Source organism: Nematocida parisii (assembly GCF_000250985.1).
Source record: "Nematocida parisii ERTm1 unplaced genomic scaffold supercont1.1, whole genome shotgun sequence".
NCBI lineage: Eukaryota > Fungi > Microsporidia > Nematocida > Nematocida parisii.
Window position 1 is genome coordinate 180,949 of NW_013524646.1, and position 17,310 is coordinate 198,258.

The 17,310-nt window shown below is 32.9% G+C and overlaps 16 protein-coding genes across 16 annotated transcripts; 7 read left to right on the forward strand and 9 right to left on the reverse strand.

Annotated features, from left to right (window-relative positions):
• Positions 1–6: 6 nt before the first annotated feature.
• On the forward strand, positions 7–1,994 carry NEPG_00114 (uncharacterized protein; the record flags this gene model as incomplete). Its single annotated transcript, XM_013202494.1, has 1 exon — positions 7–1,994. One exon carries the CDS (start codon positions 7–9, stop codon positions 1,786–1,788), a length of 1,782 nt encoding a protein of 593 aa, XP_013057948.1. The 3' UTR covers positions 1,789–1,994.
• A 107-nt stretch (positions 1,995–2,101) lies between these two features.
• NEPG_00115 (uncharacterized protein) lies at positions 2,102–2,476 on the reverse strand (the record flags this gene model as incomplete). The annotated part of the gene is made up of 1 exon (XM_013202495.1): positions 2,102–2,476. One exon carries the CDS (start codon positions 2,474–2,476, stop codon positions 2,102–2,104), a length of 375 nt encoding a protein of 124 aa, XP_013057949.1.
• On the forward strand, positions 2,475–2,783 carry NEPG_00116 (uncharacterized protein; the record flags this gene model as incomplete). The annotated part of the gene is made up of 1 exon (XM_013202496.1): positions 2,475–2,783. The coding sequence occupies one exon, from the start codon at positions 2,475–2,477 to the stop codon at positions 2,781–2,783; it is 309 nt and encodes a 102-aa protein (XP_013057950.1).
• Positions 2,784–2,848: 65 nt separating this feature from the next.
• On the forward strand, positions 2,849–3,343 carry NEPG_00118 (uncharacterized protein; the record flags this gene model as incomplete). The annotated part of the gene is made up of 1 exon (XM_013202498.1): positions 2,849–3,343. The coding sequence occupies one exon, from the start codon at positions 2,849–2,851 to the stop codon at positions 3,089–3,091; it is 243 nt and encodes an 80-aa protein (XP_013057952.1). The 3' UTR covers positions 3,092–3,343.
• NEPG_00117 (uncharacterized protein) lies at positions 2,853–3,301 on the reverse strand (the record flags this gene model as incomplete). The annotated part of the gene is made up of 1 exon (XM_013202497.1): positions 2,853–3,301. The coding sequence occupies one exon, from the start codon at positions 3,299–3,301 to the stop codon at positions 3,080–3,082; it is 222 nt and encodes a 73-aa protein (XP_013057951.1). The 3' UTR covers positions 2,853–3,079.
• A 126-nt stretch (positions 3,344–3,469) lies between the features above and the next one.
• On the reverse strand, positions 3,470–4,692 carry NEPG_00119 (phosphatidate cytidylyltransferase). Its single transcript, XM_013202499.1, has one exon. It carries the CDS (start codon positions 4,687–4,689, stop codon positions 3,652–3,654), a length of 1,038 nt encoding a protein of 345 aa, XP_013057953.1. The 5' UTR covers positions 4,690–4,692; the 3' UTR covers positions 3,470–3,651.
• Positions 4,693–4,759: 67 nt separating this feature from the next.
• On the forward strand, positions 4,760–6,036 carry NEPG_00120 (uncharacterized protein; the record flags this gene model as incomplete). Its single annotated transcript, XM_013202500.1, has 1 exon — positions 4,760–6,036. One exon carries the CDS (start codon positions 4,760–4,762, stop codon positions 5,963–5,965), a length of 1,206 nt encoding a protein of 401 aa, XP_013057954.1. The 3' UTR covers positions 5,966–6,036.
• Positions 6,037–6,292: 256 nt separating this feature from the next.
• Positions 6,293–7,102, reverse strand: NEPG_00121 (uncharacterized protein; the record flags this gene model as incomplete). The annotated part of the gene is made up of 1 exon (XM_013202501.1): positions 6,293–7,102. One exon carries the CDS (start codon positions 7,100–7,102, stop codon positions 6,293–6,295), a length of 810 nt encoding a protein of 269 aa, XP_013057955.1.
• A 231-nt stretch (positions 7,103–7,333) lies between these two features.
• Positions 7,334–8,233, reverse strand: NEPG_00122 (uncharacterized protein; the record flags this gene model as incomplete). The annotated part of the gene is made up of 1 exon (XM_013202502.1): positions 7,334–8,233. The coding sequence occupies one exon, from the start codon at positions 8,231–8,233 to the stop codon at positions 7,334–7,336; it is 900 nt and encodes a 299-aa protein (XP_013057956.1).
• Positions 8,234–8,966: 733 nt separating this feature from the next.
• On the forward strand, positions 8,967–9,884 carry NEPG_00123 (uncharacterized protein; the record flags this gene model as incomplete). The annotated part of the gene is made up of 1 exon (XM_013202503.1): positions 8,967–9,884. The coding sequence occupies one exon, from the start codon at positions 8,967–8,969 to the stop codon at positions 9,882–9,884; it is 918 nt and encodes a 305-aa protein (XP_013057957.1).
• A 28-nt stretch (positions 9,885–9,912) lies between these two features.
• On the forward strand, positions 9,913–10,404 carry NEPG_00124 (uncharacterized protein; the record flags this gene model as incomplete). The annotated part of the gene is made up of 1 exon (XM_013202504.1): positions 9,913–10,404. The coding sequence occupies one exon, from the start codon at positions 9,913–9,915 to the stop codon at positions 10,402–10,404; it is 492 nt and encodes a 163-aa protein (XP_013057958.1).
• Positions 10,405–10,631: 227 nt separating this feature from the next.
• NEPG_00125 (uncharacterized protein) lies at positions 10,632–13,976 on the reverse strand (the record flags this gene model as incomplete). Its single annotated transcript, XM_013202505.1, has 1 exon — positions 10,632–13,976. One exon carries the CDS (start codon positions 13,974–13,976, stop codon positions 10,632–10,634), a length of 3,345 nt encoding a protein of 1,114 aa, XP_013057959.1.
• Positions 13,977–14,094: 118 nt separating this feature from the next.
• Positions 14,095–14,813, reverse strand: NEPG_00126 (20S proteasome subunit alpha 5; the record flags this gene model as incomplete). The annotated part of the gene is made up of 1 exon (XM_013202506.1): positions 14,095–14,813. The coding sequence occupies one exon, from the start codon at positions 14,811–14,813 to the stop codon at positions 14,112–14,114; it is 702 nt and encodes a 233-aa protein (XP_013057960.1). The 3' UTR covers positions 14,095–14,111.
• Positions 14,814–15,166: 353 nt separating this feature from the next.
• NEPG_00127 (uncharacterized protein) lies at positions 15,167–16,471 on the reverse strand (the record flags this gene model as incomplete). Its single annotated transcript, XM_013202507.1, has 1 exon — positions 15,167–16,471. One exon carries the CDS (start codon positions 16,469–16,471, stop codon positions 15,167–15,169), a length of 1,305 nt encoding a protein of 434 aa, XP_013057961.1.
• A 335-nt stretch (positions 16,472–16,806) lies between these two features.
• On the forward strand, positions 16,807–17,304 carry NEPG_00128 (uncharacterized protein; the record flags this gene model as incomplete). The annotated part of the gene is made up of 1 exon (XM_013202508.1): positions 16,807–17,304. One exon carries the CDS (start codon positions 16,807–16,809, stop codon positions 17,122–17,124), a length of 318 nt encoding a protein of 105 aa, XP_013057962.1. The 3' UTR covers positions 17,125–17,304.
• NEPG_00129 (uncharacterized protein) lies at positions 17,129–17,278 on the reverse strand (the record flags this gene model as incomplete). Its single annotated transcript, XM_013202509.1, has 1 exon — positions 17,129–17,278. The coding sequence occupies one exon, from the start codon at positions 17,276–17,278 to the stop codon at positions 17,129–17,131; it is 150 nt and encodes a 49-aa protein (XP_013057963.1).
• Positions 17,305–17,310: the final 6 nt, after the last annotated feature.

Consider the following 17,310-nt stretch of genomic DNA (forward strand, 5'->3'; position numbering starts at 1 on the left):
CAAAAAATGCAGTGGTTACAATTGGCACAAATTTTAATTGTGAATGCATTAATAAATTATGCATATGCCCAGGAAATGAATAAAAACGACACGAAATACTCCTTGCCTGTAATTACATCAGATTTAAAGATAGCCGCGGATTTGGGACACCGTATAATAAAAAAGGGAGGTAATGCAGTTGATGCAGCTATCTCCACTACAATTGCGGTTGGCGCTATAAACTCATTTGCCTCTGGACTTGGCGGGGGAGGATTTTTACTTATTTATTTGCCGGATGGGCAGTGCTTTGAATATAACTTTCGGGAGAGAGCTCCCATGTCTGTAAACATTAAAAACTACACAAATGCCAAGGATTCTAGACTAGGAAGAAAGGCTGTGGCTATTCCCAGTGAAATTTTAGGATTATTTACCGTACACAGCAACTATGGGGCCCTTCCCTGGTGCGAACTCTTTCCAGAAATAATTGAGATGCTCAGAAGCGGATTCCACGTGCCTCGGATACTTTCGGAAAAGCTCAAAGAGTTTGAGCATATAATCAGAAGTGATAAAGGATTATCTGATACGTTTATTAAAAATGGCAAGGTTGCATCTGAGAATGATATTCTTACTCGCCCAAACCTTGCAAACACTTTAGAAATACTTGCCACAGACCCAAGCAGCTTCTACTTTGGGTCTGTGGGAAAGTCTCTTCTTTCATTCATTAATGAAGATGGCGTAATAATTACTCCAGACGAATTTAAACAAATTCACGTCATTAAGAAGAGCGTAGTGCCCAAAGTAGTAAATAATACTCGCGTATATGCACCTTCTTTGCCTACAACAGGATATATGTTGGGTTTAGCCATGTCCGTTTTTGATAAGCTTAAATTAGACAAAAATACAACAGAAGAGGAATTGCAGGTATATTTAATAAAAATATATAATGAGCTTTACTCCATACGCACTCAGCTAGAAGACCTTCAGGATGAAACAAAAAACATTAAAAGTCTTATGTGCCACACACAGCAGAAAGTCGTAGATCAAATTGTTCGGAATATAAACGAGAAGAAGCCCTTCACCCCACATAAAAACAACCTAGCAGAAGACCATGGAACAACACACATAAATGTGATGGATGCACAGGGTATGATGGTAGCGCTCACATCTACAATTAATAACTACTGGGGTGCAGGACTAATGGACCCAGTGACTGGTATAATTCTAAACAACCAAATAGACGACTTTGCATTTACTGAATTTTCTACTCTCAATGGAATTTCATCCAGTAGATCTGGCAAGAACCACATTATGCCGTTTAAACAGCCACTTTCATCTGCCATGCCCGCCTTTATTATGAAAGACAGCGATATATACCTACTTGGTGCATCTGGTGGCATTAGAATACCCACAGCCGTTATTTCTACTTTAGCAAGAATATTTATTAGTAGCAGCACAATCAAAGAAGCCATATTACACCCTAGACTGCATTACCAAGGAGGACACATGATAAAGCTAGAAAATAAATATACACATAAACTGCCCAATATGGGAATAAACTGGAATGTAATCAAAGACAAACAAGGCGAAATATCCTCATGTGTTCACATAATAAAATACAATACCATAGATAAATTTGCAGTAGCATCATCTGATGACAGAAAGCGTGGCGCAGCTGTTGGTATTCCATTCGAAGATTCAGAATTCTCTAGAGATAAAAACGAAAATTTAACCAAAAAGAGAACACAGAGTTATCAGTTCGTAACTCTGCCATATACGCTTACATTCTACAGAAATCACAACAAATACTAGACCTTGCATATACATACTTTTATTCTTAATAATAACTACACCTCCCATATGTATATTTTGAGTTTAATTTCGGATTATACCCATTGCTCAGAAAAGTATACAAAGAGCTACTGGCGTGCTTGAATTTCTGGATTAACTATCGAAGCCTTCTTAAACAATTGTATTTAACCTTTGAGCATTCCGATATTTAGGATTTGAAATTTAAAATAAATGTGTTCACTTTATATTTTTATATATACACCTTTATTTTAAATTTCAAATCCTAAAATCCTAAATATTGAAATATTTAAATATACTTAAAAAGTAAATGTAATTACTCAAAACAATCCATATCTTTATGCACTGCTACCATGCACTCACCAGAACACAAACAATTAGTACAAACAGTTCCAGATACCTTCCTGCATATACACCTCCTCCCTTTTCGTATACAAAGCATACAACATACATATTTTACTACTTCTCTCTTCTCTGCCTTCTTCCAGTGCTGTATTAGAAGCATATCGCACTCCTCCTTTCTTATGTAATTGCCTAACTCTTTGTCTGTGATTTTATTCTGCTGGTATAGCTTGTATAAATACTTTGTTCTCTCTCTAGTTATTTTAAGCACTTCTGCTTGCCTGTTTTCTCTCTTTCCAGTGTCTTTGTCTTTAAGTACTCTTTTTATTTCTTTTTTGAACTCTTCCATGAAAAAACTATTTGACGCCTTCACAGGATATAAAACCCCAATACTTTCTGCAATAACTGTGGCTTCGCTCCTAGGAGGATCTTCTGGGATTTTCTCTTCATATAAACCAATAATGACAGATGTGGCAAAGTCTTCCTCTCTTCTTTTTTATCTTCCCTTTTCGGTTGGTGACTCTGTTTCTATAAATAATACACAGGGAAGGGTCTCTAAGGTTAATCTTCAGTATGTCACACTAGAAAATAAGAGTGTAACGACTTACATACCAACACACCTTGTATACGGATCAATCATTAAGATATTTAAGTAAATTTCTGGTTATTTCTAGCCAATACTTCCATTAAGTATTTTAATTAATTCTTTTTATTTATTTTCATGACAGCTCTACTGAATTTTGGTGCAATGGTTCGCGTGCTGCTTTTATTCACATGCACCACAGCGTACCTCAAACCTTTCTTTCCACAGGAATTTAAAAAGTCTTTGTCTAATAGAGAAGAAGCATCGTTTTTTGTTAGAGTCATTGCAATAGGAACAGTTTTTGGGGAAAGGCTTTCTCCATACATTTCATTATTATGTATGTACTTTGCACTTCAGTCAATCATTGGCTTATTTATTTAGTAAATATCTGAGCAAATTCTTAACTGACCATCTGCTGTTGCTTTCTCTTTTTGCATAGCACTCCTTCATAGCAGTTATTTTCTCTGCACACTCTTTCGTTATCTTATTGGGCGATTTCAAATAACACTCATATGCCTGTAAATACTCAAATGTGCATGGATCATCACTATCACAGCCACAATCCTCATCTGCACGTACTGTATTATTCATAGAGTAATATTTAAATAGGAAATAAAATATTTAAGTTCCGGGTTATATCGGGTTATATAATTAGTAATAGATCTTCTTGTATGATTGCATTATATGAATAATTAGTAAAATGCTTTATACAGTGTAATAATTGCTGTGTATAATACATACTGGGCAAATGGGTTTAGAATGTGCATCTATATTTATTCTTATATTATTGAATTAAGCTGATACTTTCTGTTATTCTAGCATAGTGTATATAATTATTAGTATATGTGTAAAGCAGTGGTTTTATGCACAAATATGATATCCATTCTGTGCAGAGTTATAGTTTGAATGCTTTTAGGTTAGCCTGTATTTCTGGTTTATATCTATTGTTTATACGCCAAGACTATCATCCTAGCCAGATCTAGCTGCTCTTTGTCTGTCAGATGCTGCTTTATCTCTGCTAAGAATCCCTTTACAGTTTGCTTTCGTACTATTCCAGATAAATACAGATTACTAACTAGCTGCATGATTAGTTGGCAGTCTATTCTGTCAGATATACCGCCATGCCCTGGTAGAATTCTGCTAAAGTGCTTTGCTTTGAATGCCCGCTTGTACCCACTTGCCAGTATCCCACCAATTGGTGCAACAACGGATGCAAGTATACTCAGAATAAGCAAGTCGGTGTACTGAAGTTTTGGAGTGTGCAATAAGAACATCTTCAAAACGTACGATACTGGCACACAGAGTAAAACCGTAGATATACCACCGCCTATAAAGCCCTCTACTGTTTTCTTAGGGCTTAGCAGAGTTAGTGGTGTCTGGCCAAATCTCGCGCCTATAAGATATGCAAATGTATCATTAATTGCAACTAAAAAGCACGGGTATACAAAACAGTATATGCTTCGGTCTACATTATTAATAGCCGCTTCTGTGCATTCTAGCAGCCCAATAATTGCAACTAATACCATAGACAGGTGGAATATTTTCATGCGGTATGCACCGCCTCGTAATAAAAGAACAAACCACCCTATCCACACAAACTGCAAGGGAACCACAATCCGGTGTACCATTGCTAACTTCCCTGGAAATATCATGATCCGGCTGTATTTAGAAATAGAAATCATAAAAAAGCAGCACCAAAAGAACCCGCTTGGCATCAATGCATCCCTTCTAGAAGAATTCGCTGCAAACCTTAATATATTTTTTATCGGGTAGATTCTTAAAAATACTTTAAGAACCTCATAAAACACCACACAGTTCAGAAAAATAATCAATGCGATTAAATAGATTCTTCCCATTTTTATAAAACACGCAAATCCACTGCCCATCACAATGGACAGTACCAGCCTAATAGCAAAGTTTCTTTTTGTTCTTTCTTTCTCTGCTTGTATTTTCTCTTTGCCTCTCTCCTCTTCTTGCATTTTATTGATTATTTTCTTATTCCTCTTGTTATGAAGAAATAAATAGAAAAGAAGAAAATAAAAATGGGCGATGGGCTGCACGCACTTAAATGTAGAAGAAGTTATTGAAAGTTCTTCTGGAATAATAAGCAAAATAGAAAGTATAGAAGGCGCTGAACAAAAACTAGGGTGTGCAATATGTAATAGCCTGTTCTCTGTTGAGGTGTGTATAGACTGCAATATTCTTTTATGCCGGTCAAAGGGGCATGTGGATGTGCACTGGAAAGACACGTGGCATAAAAATTACTTTGTGCCAGGATCAGGAGTTGTTTCCTGTGAGGAGTGCGCCGAATACATCACAATTCCTGATATCTCGCGAATGATGCAAACAGAGCAGGCTCCCATCCCAAAGAAATTCCAGAGCTTGAATCTAAACTGGGTGAAGGGGTTTCTCAATCTTAAGAGAACTTGTTATGTAAGCAGCCTTCTTCAATCAGTTCTGTCAATTGAAGTATTTATACAGAACTTATTAGAAGTGAACCACTCTATGAATGGGTGCAAGAGCACTGAGTGCATTTTGTGCTCGCTTAATAGAATACTTTTCCAAATGTATAACAGCACCAGTGGGTATGTGGACATATCAGAGCTAATTAAAATATTCTGGGAAAATAATCCAGCATTTGCAAAGAGTGAATACCAAGATGTACAGGAGTTTTTCATGTTTCTAAGCTCACAAGTACACGGTCTACTTGAGTGTAATCCAGCAGCAGACAAAAAATGTGCAATCCACAATACATTTGGTGGTGTGTTTATGTCCAGTATAATATGTGACTGTTCATTTACTGAAGTAATGACTGAACCATTCACATCCATAAGTATGGACATATTCGGAGGCACTCTTGAAAGCACATTAGATAAATACTTCCAAGAAGAAAAAGTTGTTATTCATAAAGAATGTAAATGCGGTAATACAGAATCATACACTAAAAAAGTAGAAATAAAAACTCTGCCAAATGTTCTGTGCCTGCACCTCAAGAGATACCAAGTGCAGAATAAGACGATATCAAAGATAGATACGGTTGTATCATATCCAGAAGAACTCACAGTGGGAGGCAAAGTATTTACACTCTCATCAACTATTATGCACAGTGGTGAAATAGATTCAGGACATTATATTGCTTATACAAGAAGAAACAGTCAATGGTACTTGACTAATGATGAGGAAATAATCAGAGTTTCATTAGTATATTTGCTAAATAAACCTGTTTATATTCTATTCTATACATTAAATGCATAAGAGATGTATACCAACATATATGTCTACTATATTATAAACAGGTCAGTCAGAATAATCCAATAATTAAATGCTACATGAATTTGTTTTTCAAATTATATTTTTATATTTATGTAAAAAGAAATAATTTATATTTCTGAATATACTAAAAAATCATTTTATTTCCTGCTATTATTATATTGTGCTATAAACCCGGAAATTTATCTCTATGATATATTTATGATGAGATATAACCCGAATTCTTATAAAATAGATAATAATAGTCAAATTAATAAGAGTTACAAGTTTTTTCAGGTTATATCTAAGATTTAATTATTTTTATACAATTATTCATTTGTATATGCTTTTGATAGATTTAAGCATTATCAAACTATTAGTACTATAACTATATATAAGCACAATAAGACATAATATTATTACATTAATATAATGTATACCAATAATAGTCTTTAAAATAGCTAACTTTTTAGATCTACGAGTTTGAAATATTAAATATAGTGTTGTGCACATAAACATTACAGCAGATACTATAGGCAGACTCTGTGCAGTGGTTTTTATGATTCCATAATATTTTGTGCATTCAAAAATATTTGGTAGTTCTATAATACCATAGAAGATAAGGCCTGCAACCATATATATCATTGCTGTTAATATGATATATACTATCGTGTTTCTTATCTTATATTTAGAATGTTCCAATACATAAATCATAGGAATAAAAAACACGCATGCCCATGCACATATCCATATAACGTAGCATAAAAGCCTAACAATATAAAACCATGCAATTACAATATTATATATTATATTTGGATTGTTGTTATGTACTTTAAACAAGAATTTAAATATTGTATTTTCAATTTTAGACAACCCACTAAATATTAATAAAAAGCAGGCCACAATTAGAATATACTTCGCATAGTATTTTAATAGCCAGCTCAAGCTCATTGGTACGGTGTAATAAGTATTTTCACTATTATTGGTTTTTTTTGCATCTTTTGAATTATTTAATGAATATGTTTCTACCAAACTAGCTACAATAGGCATTACACTCCATGGATGTGTTAGAGCTAACCTGTGCAGCCGCAATAATAGTATGCTTATTCTTTTAGCAACTGGCATCTCTTCGTTTTGATCCATTTTATTTTTTTAAGCAAAAAACTCATTTTATATTTTTCGATATAACCCAAATTTGTAAATAGTATTTATAAAGCATTATTTTTTGATGAGTTTTTACAAAGTTAATAATATAAGTTGCAATCATAGAATTAGTCAACAAAATACTTTAATCTTTATTGAAATTTGAATGTAATATACGAGCAAAGCCAATTTCAAATTATTTTAACACAATATGTTAATAATAACTTTGATTTAATTCATAATACTGTATTTATGTAAACATTCAGATAATTCATTCACTACTATATTTATAGTAGTGCTAGCGTACAGTAAAATATTAGTATTATATTTATATATAAATATACAAAGATATAATAGAATTATACTAGACCAGCATACAACAAGTATCCAGTTTCTAATACTGTAGTCATCAATAGTGTCCTTTTTAGGCATGACAGATAAGAGTACGGTTATAAACGCCACAGCAGATAGCATAGGTAAATATTGTACGATAGTTGCTATCGCTTCATAATATTTTGTGCTTTCTAAAACATTTGGTAGTTCTATAATACCAGAGAAGATAAAGCCTGCATCCGTATATATCATTGCTGTTAATATGATATATACTATCGTGTCTCTTATAGTAGATTTTAAATAGTTCATTTTATAATTCATGCGAAAAAAGAATAGTCTAATATCTATATAATAATAAACTATAGAAATTATACATTCAAACACTCTAAATACGAATATATAAATATATATTCCCCAAATTAAAAATGTACTGATTTTAACTAGTCCAATTGGAATAATATACAATATATTTGAACTGTTTTCGTATGCTTCAAATAAGAATTCTAGGACTGTATTTGTCATTTTAGACATTCCATTAAATGCGAATAAAGCGCCAACTGAAACTAGAACAGCCTTTATATAGTATATCAGCAACCCGAAAAAATCCATCTTTAGGAGGTAATCTTCATCACCAGTAATATTTCTTGTAATATGTCGAGGGGGCTTTGTATAGTATAATTTTTTAAAGTTGTCTCGAATGGGAATTACAGTCGATGGATGTGTTACCAAAAAGCTGCATATGTATATTAATACTGATTTTACTCTTTTAGCAACTGTTGTTTCTTTACTTTGATTCATTTTTTTAAGCAAAAAAATTGCAAATAACTTATTATCATGCCATGCTGGTGACAACTGCAACGTCTCTGTGTAGTATTACACTAATTTTCTGGCACGGCAATGCAGATAAATTATATTTTTTGATTAGTTATTTATTGCTTTCGTCTGTTACCTGTGTCTTCTGAGGTATATAAAATAAATTTAATTTATCTAGAAATGTCGGATATTACGCTTATAAATATTATTTCTGACGGGTTTTTACAAATTTAGTAATATTAAATTTATTTATACTAGTAAAGGATATATTCCATTCCAAACAATATTATACTAAATAGATAAAGACAATTAGTAAAAAAGACAATGGGAAAACCTCTCTTTATTTCTATCTTATTTGTCTGGCCATATGTATATGTAGACGTATTACCATGAAAATACTTGGTTTCTTTATCATTGACTCTTTACTATTTGCTGGTATAAGTGATACATAAATAATCTGTATTTTATTTGGTATTCTTAATAGTACTACGCCAATTTGTCTGACTGTGTGTGAGTATTCTTACTATTTATCTAGTATTAGAGTCTGTGCGTATGGCAGTGTATACACATAGTTGTTACTTCTTAAATAGCTAATGTTTATGGTCTCTAGGCGTATAAATATTAATAATTGGTTTAATACATTTTTGGAGTATTTTTATAAACGAAATAATTTGAACTTCTTAGAGAAGGATATAATTCGATATTTTTTATATTTTTAATGACTGAGTTTATAGGATTTGGAAAAGTCTTGAGAAGATGCAAGTTAGATGGAATAATTGGCCTGGTGGTTGGATCCCCATCACAGCTAGAAATAAGAAATACTCGAGCAATGGAAATTTTGAGGGGGATGATGAAGCAACCAGAGAATTCTGGCTTAACCACTTATATGCAAATAGAGTGGGAATTTTTAAAAGCGAGAGAAAAGTATTTGAAGACTGGCAAGTTGAAGTCATCTCTTCTAAAGCGGGCACTTCATATTGCAAAGGATAAGTGTGGAGGAGACAGTGATTTTGTTCAGTTTATAGATTTACGCTGCAAGGCATATACTGCCTATGCCAATGTAAAAACTGACAAAGAAATAATTAAGCAAATGAATGAGATTGTAGAAAAGGTTTCAATAAAGCCAGTGAGAAACACACTTTTAACAGAAATGGCACCATCTGCAGAGTATTCATACACGTTTGAAGGTGTTCCTTTAGTGTTCCATGATGAGGATATTATGAAGCAGTTTAAAGAGATGAACTACAAGAACGTTATTAGAAAATTACGGGGTAAAAGTGATTTTGACTCAATGATTGTAGCTGCAGTTGCGAGAGTAGAGAAGTTCAGAGATGGAATGCAGAGACTAGAAAAACAAAATGACAAAACATCAAAGAAAACCTTGCTAAGGTACATGTCCCAATGGAATTCTATATACACTACAACTATTGACTTGTTTTCTGCCAATTATATGGATGAAGATTATCTGCATAAAATCAACAAGGAGATATCTTACATCCCGCAGAACAGCTCCATTTTATTCCATCCTGTTACATATGACATCTCTTCTCTATATGTAGATATGCCACAAGAAACTCCCACACGCTCTGCTGGCCTGTCTGGTATGCTGAGCAGAATGAGTCTCTTTAGGCGCTAGTAGAAATAGTGAATATTTTTTCATACTTATGTTTCTGTCTACAACAAAGAACAGACTCTCAAAAGCAATAACAAAACAGATTAAATCTCAATTTGCAGCGGATCTGTCAACCTTACTGGGGAAAGAGGAAGTGCTAGAAACAATTAAAACAGAAGACAAAGACATGTTTGTGCTGCGCAACAATACGCCCATATTTAAAGTTTCTGGGAATTCTTTTATCCCTCTTGTAAAATGTGTGCACATTGTACCGGACATTCTACCACGAGTGGTTGTTGACACAGGAGCAATAAAGTACTTAATTAATGGAGCAGACCTCATGGCGCCAGGTCTACTACACAGTACATCCGAGTACCCATCTGTTTCAGTAGAAGATGTTGTGGCAGTATATGGGCATGGCAAAACCAATGCATTAGCTGTTGGAATAGTTGCCATGGATAACGAACAAGTAAATACTCAGAAAACAGGAATGGCTATTAAGCTAATTAACAGGCTGGGAGACAAAATTTACTCACACGCTTAGAATAAATCTATCTTATTGAACTGCATTGTATTTATGAATATATAATATTTCCATTTTTCAATAAAATTATTCCTAATAGTTTTTATAATGTACCCAAAAGCTCTCAGAATACCGCATAAAATAGACAAATTTATAATTTTCTTATAGTAATAGTATTATGCTTAAGAAGTGAATTTTTATAGGAGAAATAAAACAATAGTTATTTATACTCTGAATCACTCTAGAATCTACAAATTCAATGTGTAACTTCTAAAGATAATATCACAAATATCATAATGTATACCAAGTTTAGATTTTGTATAATTAGTGTTTTTTACGCTTATAACAATGTCTGTCATTCCTTCAATATTATTTATAATGGGAACATACTTATCTATAGACATGGTTAGTTGGTTTTTTAGTTTACTTATGAAGTGTCTAATAGTAGGGCATATAATGGGGAATGTACCGGTTTCATTTTCATTTACTTTATTTCCAACTAATAATCCATAGCAAACCATATCCATAAACTCGGATTTTCGTTTCAGCATATTTAGAAATAAGTTAAGAGTGCGGTTTTTAGAGTTACTGCTGATTGAAGATTCACTACTGGAATTAGCGAAACTATGGCTTAAATCTAAGCAGTAATTAGTGTATTCTTCAATGGATGTCGGCAAATGAGTCAGCCACTCTAAAATAACCTCATTTTCATTATCGGTTTCTTGTATAATATTCATGCTATAGCACCCACAATCTTCATATTTGCTCATAAGACCAATTATAAAGAAATCAGTATAGTAATTCTTTATATATACAAAAGTATTATTTAGCTCAATTATTCTATATGGCTTAATAAATCGGGTTATTTCTTTAATAAGGTAGTGCAAAAACTCAACAGGAACAAGGTCTGTGTATGAGTCAATCTGCTTTACTTCATATTTGGTGGTTTTTAACCAATACGGGCTTAAATGCACTGCAGATGATATAAACTTTGAGAAAAACAAAGGAATTCTTGGCTTTATTCCGTTTTTATCATCTTCTATCTGTTTTCTATTTTGGATTTCTAATTTACTAATAGCGAGGATTTTATCTGTGTATATATCCATGCTTATAGTATTAAACTGCACAAAAACAAACTCTGTGGTTTTTATGTTCTCTTCTATGTGGTAGAATATAACATCGTGCTTCAAATTGTGCATATCCAGCATTGTTTTGCTCAGAGTAATATCATCGCTTATTAAAGACCAGGTTTTTCTATTTCGGTTATATTTGAATGGGTATACATTATTAGTGAATGGTGAGTCTTCAGGAGTTTGAATGCCAAATGTACTTTTCAAGTGCTCTACTATATCCTTAATGGTGTGAACATACAGATATTCTATAGTGCCGTTCGTTTTAGAGGTATAAAATGGAAGGTGCACAACATGCACTCTGTGCCTTGTGTTGTCTACAAACTGAATATGATAGTGGTGGTGAAAAGACAGTTGTACAGCAGTGTAGTTGCCAATGCAATATGTAAGTGGTTCACATATTCTTCTAAGTTTTTTGTCCACTCCCTTATAGTTAATTTCTTTTTTTATAATCTTTATTCTGCACTTCACATACATCTGCGAAACAATAGTCTCTTTTCCCAGGAACAGCATTCTGTAGTTAGAAGGAACAGGCGTGTGCTTCTTGTTGAATACAAATTCTGGCCGGTCCTTCTGGGTTTTTATTGGCAAGACTGATTCTGAAATGTCCGTTGTTGAACTGCCAAACGATTTTTTTAAAATATCTTGTTTAGTCATGCAGTAAATGGCACTAACATAGTTATAAAACATACAAAATACCCTATAGATTTCTATGTACATCTGTGTATCGGTATATGTGTACCAGTCATACTTAATAGCTAGCCGCTCTATTGCGGCATATGAAAAAAACATTGAATTCATATCTCCTTGCGTTTTATCAGATAAGTAACAGACAATCATGAGGCATTCTAAAAACTTGGGCTTGTCCTGTAGCTTTAAACCAGGTATATCTTTGTCTATTTCTAGTACATTGCATTTTATATCTTCAAGCATAGACCTTGGCATGTAAAACAAATCTTCATATATTTCAGGTATGCCCAAAATTGCATGCAGTTGTCTTTTTAACTTTGTTTCTTTTGATAAATTGCCACCTATTTCTTTATTTAGAAAATATGCAATATAGAAAATACTCTCAGCGCACCATCCTATATTTAGCTCTCTTTTAATATAAATATTGCCCAGCGCCATCGCGTGCAAAACAGAGCTTTTTTTCTTACACGAGGCACCTTCAAAAAATGGCCTATAGTAAGAGGGCGTGTTTTTAAGCAGGTACTCATATAAATCATACATAAATCCACTGTAATAAGGCAGCCCAACTGGGGCAAAAATAGAATCTGCAACTTCTTTGTTCCTTGAAAGTTCTTCAAGATTAAAAATAAGCTTTACTATATCATGCCCTTTACACTCATAGAGCACCATCCATAAAGTCTTTTTTGACTTTACAAAATCTCTCATAACAGGCCGAAGATTTCCATATCTATAATCAGACAACTTGGTGCTGTCATGTATTTTCTTATTCTTCTGCATAGATCTATTTTTGCTTGCGTATGATCGAGATTTATATCTCTTCATACTACTCATAAGATTGGTATACTCTGTAGAATAATTTTTTACAACAATTGTTTCTAATTGAGCTGCATCTGTATTCACTCCCATACTAGCACAGATCTCTATAAGTTCAGAATTAATGTCTTGATTGCTATTTGTATTTAATTCTAGATTCTTGCTGGTACTTGCTATGGATGGAGTGATTTTTATATTTTGTAATATATTAATCTTAGGTTCTTTGCCCAATCCCGTGCATAATTTTTTTCTTTCACTGCACATGTCTTCTATATTTATATTAGAATAATTAATACTCGTTTCTGTAGCTGTATCTGTATATCCAGTGTCTGTATACTCATTGCCTGTATTCACATATGTATTATTATCTGGGATAGTCTGCATTATAACATAAGAAGGTGCTTCTTTCGCAATACCAGAATATAATTCAGAATAAGTTAATGGTTCCGTTTTTTCCTCGTTTTCCCATGTATTATATGCAGTATTTGGTACATACTCTATATAACTCGAAGATGGCCCCGCTGTGTTTAAATAAGAATCATTTATCTGTGCCTGTGTATGCTCCTCTATATTCTGGTATGATGTATTATCCGTACTTGTACATGGCAAATCAGACCAACTATAATATGGTGCTTCAGGTGGTGCGTATTCTGTATTATTTACACACGAGTGCTCTATATCGCACGCCCCTAAATAATAATCAGATGTTATCTCATTAGTATATCCATGTGAATATGTATTATACATACTATCAAGTGTGTTTTGTGTATAATATGTATTCATCTCATCTGAGTGCTCTATAGGTATTAATCCATCTATATTTTCAGTATAACTGTCTGAGATTTGATATATAGGTTCCTCAGGCGCTGTGCATATAATTATTCTATTAAGCTTAGTGTATAAGTATGTTATTATTAATATTATAAATATTTTCTTCCTTTTCCCTCTCATTATCTTCATTCTTATAATTTCTGGTCACAAAAATAATTTTTATTTATGTACAGGAAATCCTTTGAAAATTTATTACTTTATTAACGGCGATATAAGTATTAAAATAGAAAATTTCTGACAGCTTTAATTTCGGGTTATTTCGGATTATTTATTCAAATATGATTCAATCTCTTCTGTAGTAAGTAAATGAACGCCTTCTTTCTTGCACACCATCACTTCACAGTTAGACTTGCTAATGGGGTCTTTCATTACAGACTTAAGAAGCATCAGAGTGCTATGTATTGTTTCTTCTATGCTTTTATCTTTATTATAAGTATTCTCTAGTTCTGCAGTGACTGCCTCAGCTGCAGATCCAATGGCTTTGGCCTTATACCCTCTGTACGTACCAGATGCATCTAATGAGAATAGTCGTGGTTCACTGTCATACCCTGGGACAAGAATGGAAATACCAAATGGCCGACTGAATATTTTATTATCAGACTTATCTGATGAAAAGTTCAGTGCAATCGATGCAAGGTATTGTGCGACCCCTTCAACTGGTATTTTTTCATTGTATATGAACTTGTGATTAATTGCATTGTCTCTTGCTTTAGTAATAATTGTTCGGGCATCTCCACTCAGCCCAGAAAATGCAAATCCACAGTGCTCGTATACTAAATGGTGCTTCTTTACACTGTCTGGTATCTGCAGATTAGTCACTATCTTCTTCTCTGAGACAACAACCACACCAGTCTCTATTTTTACTCCTATGGTAGTTGTTCCCAAAGAGGCAGCCTTCATTGCATATTCAAGTTGGTGTATTCTCCCATCTGTGCTGTACGCATTTACATTTCTTCCTGAGTTCATATAAAATATTTTATTTGTTTGTTTCTTATATGTATTAATTTACAAATTGTCATTTGTCTTCTCTCATATACTCAATGACACACAGACTGAATTCTTTTTATTATAACCCGAATTTCAATGGAATATCATTAGTTCTCCTTTATTTTAGTACGTTTTGTTAACTATACAGAAGTAATGCGATATAACAGCATTTATTCTGCTATGTATTCCTAAACCAGAAGACATCTAAGATTTTATTTTATGCTTTATATGGAAATTGCCTATATTTAGAGTGTTTCAGGCTATAAATAATCTCTGGTATAATTGTTACTTAAAGAACACATCTTTATTTCTATTGAATTTTCAAGTTATTTCTATTTGGATAAGTAAGATATTCTAGTGGCAATCACAGGATGGTCCTGCGCATAGTACGTATATATTGTAGAGTGGAATAGAAGGCCTGTATTATCAACCACTAACTGATAAAGACCATTTGCCAAGGTTCTTCCAAATCCTAGTTTTTTTGCGTATAAGTCTGCATTTACTTCTGATAAAATGTACAGGTTATTATAGAACATATTCGTTAACCCAGAGAATATGTACATATTTGCAAGTAATAAAAAAACAACAACAGAGAATTTAGAAACTCCTCTGTTCTCATACTTTGGAGAAATAATGTGAAGAATACCTATCATCATACCACAGGATAGTCCAAGTCCTATCACAGATGCAAGCAATTTCTTTTCTGTACTGTAATCATCTGCATGCCCTACTTCATGTGCAATGAATGAGATAAATTCATTCTTACCGTACTTAAGAAGATTTCCCATTACAAGAATATATTTAGAAGCCCCTGTCTTAACCAGTGCTGCATTCTCACTGGGTGTCTCTTGATCCCAGAATATTCTATCATCTAGTTTTAACCTAACTAATTCATTATATAATCCAGGGCCTAATTCCTTTGCTGGTATTTTTTCAAATCCCTCCAGGCCATCTGGTATTATAGAAGTACAGTTAGTTATAAAGATAAGTATAACAATTGAAACATACCCAGCAAATATTAACCCACTTTTAGTCTTATTGTATACTGAGCTGAACAACCACATAAGGATAGGACATATTATAAGACACCTAATTATTTCTATAAGGGTAGCCATACATAAATCCACAGAATTTCTAGATGATTTCACAATCCAGCTACCCAAAACACTTTTCATTCCCAGTGCCAGAAATGCCAGGCATATAAAATTATTATCCTGCACTGACATGTGCGAAGAATTTATCTGCACAATCCCTTTAAATTTCCTTGTGTATCTCATTAGGTTTACTCGTATACCATGGGAGAAGAAAGATATAATTATCATAAACTCAATTAATTTAGAGAATGTACTTTGTGCTCTACGCAGTGCCCACTTACCAGCCAATTTCCCCTGTGTTTTAAACACATTTATAACCTTTGTTGATAGGATTAGGTCCATTAAATATGGATTATTTTCAGGTAATTCTCTTTTTTTTAATGCCATCTGGCAGTACATTAGATAGAATATTTCACACAGCATGATAATTATATGAAATAGGAACAGTGACAGCATAAAAACAATCAATCTACTGTTAAAGTACAGTTTATATGCTTTGTATGTATGTGTATTTTTTATCCTTTCTCCTAGTGTATTATTCATAAGAATAACAAACCTGAAATATTTAAATAATGTTTCAGAAATTCAGAATGTAAAACACCCGATATAACCCGAAGCATGGGGAGTGCATAGTACTAAATACACACTGTGTAATAAGTTATTATTATATAATACACAGTGTGTATTAAGTTTTATTATTATTATTTTATAGTATACAGTGTGTATTAAGTTTTATTATTATTTTATATAAATTATTATTATTATATAGTATACAGTGTGCAATAAGTTATATAATATAGTATGCAGTGTGCAATAAGTTATATTATTATAACCCGACATAACCCGAATATATTTATTATTTTTATTTTTATTTGGTAATGGACAGTCCTTCAACCGACTGTAAAGGAATAAGATTACTTGAAGAGTATTTAGATAAAGATATATTTGTGGTACTAAGGGATAATACGTACATTAAAGGCATTCTACGGTCATACGATCAATATTATAATATATTACTAGAAGATATTACACAATACGTAATAAGTAATAATGAATATTTACTAACGGAGAGTGAGTCGGTTTTATTACGCGGTGAGAATATAATCCTACTGGGAGAGGGAACATTCAATGAACAACCAGATATAACCCGATCTAACCCGAAATTCACAGATGATTTAAATTATATTACACTATAAGTATTTATTTAAATAATTCTTTATGTAGTCCTTCTAATTGCCCTTCTATTTCTGAATCATATTCTGGTTTATTTGTAATTTCTGGCTTTATTGGTGAATTCTCTTCAAATGGGATATCGTACATGAGAAGTCTTGTGAATGCCTTCTTATCCATAAATATAAAAAATAAAATACACAAATACTCAT

What these genes read in the sequence shown, in the direction of transcription:
- NEPG_00119 (XM_013202499.1), bottom strand. Translation starts at nt 4,689, where the DNA reads ATGCAAGAAGAGGAGAGAGGCAAAGAGAAAATACAAGCAGAGAAAGAA.